Source organism: Mus pahari, chromosome 21 (genome assembly GCF_900095145.1).
Source record: "Mus pahari chromosome 21, PAHARI_EIJ_v1.1, whole genome shotgun sequence".
Classification (NCBI taxonomy): domain Eukaryota; kingdom Metazoa; phylum Chordata; class Mammalia; order Rodentia; family Muridae; genus Mus; species Mus pahari.
In genome coordinates, this window is record NC_034610.1 from 12,754,675 (window position 1) to 12,756,382 (window position 1,708).

Sequence of the window (1,708 nt, forward strand, 5' to 3'; positions counted from 1 at the left end):
GACTGCTCTTCCAAAGGTGCAGAGTTCAAATCCCAGCAACCACATGGTGGCTCACAACCATCCTTAACAAGATCTGACTCCCTCTTCTGGGGTGTCTGAGGACAGCTACAGTGTACTTACATATAATAATAAATAAATCTTTAAAAAAAAAAAAGTTTTCAGTCATGTGATTTGCACATATGGCATTTATGGTTGTTAACTACAAGACAGTGTTCTGCATTTCTAGAAACCTCTGTGAGGACTTCCTATGAGTGACTACCGATGTCAGTCCTCTTCTCTGCACCATGCACCACAATTCTAGCCTTTGGAAGTGAAGGCAGGAGCTAGAAGATGGAGGTTATCTGACTACATTGCAGCTGAAGGCCAGCCAGGGCACCAGGCTACATGAGAGTTTACCTCAAGAATGAATGAATGAATGAATGAATGAATGAGCGAGCGAGCAAGCGAATAATTACAAAATCATGTCTTTTACCAAGAAAGACAAAACAGTTTTCATCTGGGCTTTTCATTCATTGTTCATGATGGTCACTAGGTGGCACTCTAGTGGTTGATAATTTAAACTGACCACTTTTGCTGTATAATCTGTATTTCTGCGAAGAATATAAATTTTAAAACTTTCAACAACTCCTTGTTTATCTACTAGTTCATATAGTGTCATTAGGATTCTTAAAATTCATCTTCAACATGTAAATGTGAAAGATACTAGTAGTGTAAATCTTTGTTGCAATGATTTCTGTGCTTCTTATCACGATGGTTGTTAGTGATACTAATTCCCAAACTCTTTGCAGGAGCTGGTGAAGCTGAAGGTGAAGCGCCAGCTGACGAGGCAGCAGAAGGCGGCTGCCCGACGCCGGCTGCAGAAGGGAGAAGCCAATGTGTTTACCAAGCAGCGGAGGGAGAACATGCAGAATATTAAATCGAGTTTGGAAGCAGCCGGCTTTTGGGGAGACTAATACATTTCTGATACGTATATTTTTTTAGATACTATAATTTTATTTTTAGCCAGTATATTGGTCTGTTTTTAGACCAAAGCCAGTATTTATGGAAATGATGGAAATAAAGTCTCTTTAGACTCATAGCTTCCAAAGTCTAATTCATAGTAAATCTGCCAAGCATTCTGTTTCTTAAAATTTTTCAGGTAACTAATTTAAATATAAAATAACTTGTGTGAAAAAAACTTCATTAGCAGTAATTGCAAAACATTGACATCATTTTTATTTCATTGTGATGTTCAGACTCTGCCTTAAACAGGTAGATAAATGTGCCTCAGATCCTGGATTTACATGTAATAAATAATAGAACAACTTAATGCACTCTGTAGTTCTCTCTTCCTTTCTCCTTCAGTTGGTCACATTACTACATTGGTGAGTTGGTTTTAGAATTACGTGAGACAGTACACAGTTATGTGACCATTGGAATGAAACTGATTGCCTTGTTTCTTTAGACTTCTCTAGTAGAGATAAATCAGTAATGGGTAGTTAAGCACCATTAAGCCTCTTTGGTGCTGTTCTCATTGGCTATGTGGTCATGGGGAAAGAAATTATAGAGTCCTACTGGTATTTTTATAGTTATCAGCTTCCCCAGGTTTCAGCAGAAGTGTGGCTAATGGAGAGAGAGAGAATGAATGAGAGAGAGAGAATGAATGAGAGAGAGAGAGAGAATGAGAATGCATGACTCCAGAATGTGTTCCTACCACCTCAGTGTTAAC

At 38.3% G+C, this 1,708-nt stretch overlaps 1 protein-coding gene across 1 annotated transcript in view; it reads left to right on the forward strand.

Moving 5' to 3' along the window:
- Positions 1-1,309, forward strand: part of Riok2 (RIO kinase 2) — a 17,971-nt gene extending 16,662 nt beyond the window's left edge. Inside the window, exon 10 of the mRNA XM_021221442.2 lies at positions 789-1,309. Within this exon, the coding sequence (XP_021077101.1) occupies positions 789-953 (165 nt within the window). The 3' untranslated portion in view covers positions 954-1,309. The remainder of the gene's footprint in view (positions 1-788) is intronic.
- Positions 1,310-1,708: the final 399 nt, after the last annotated feature.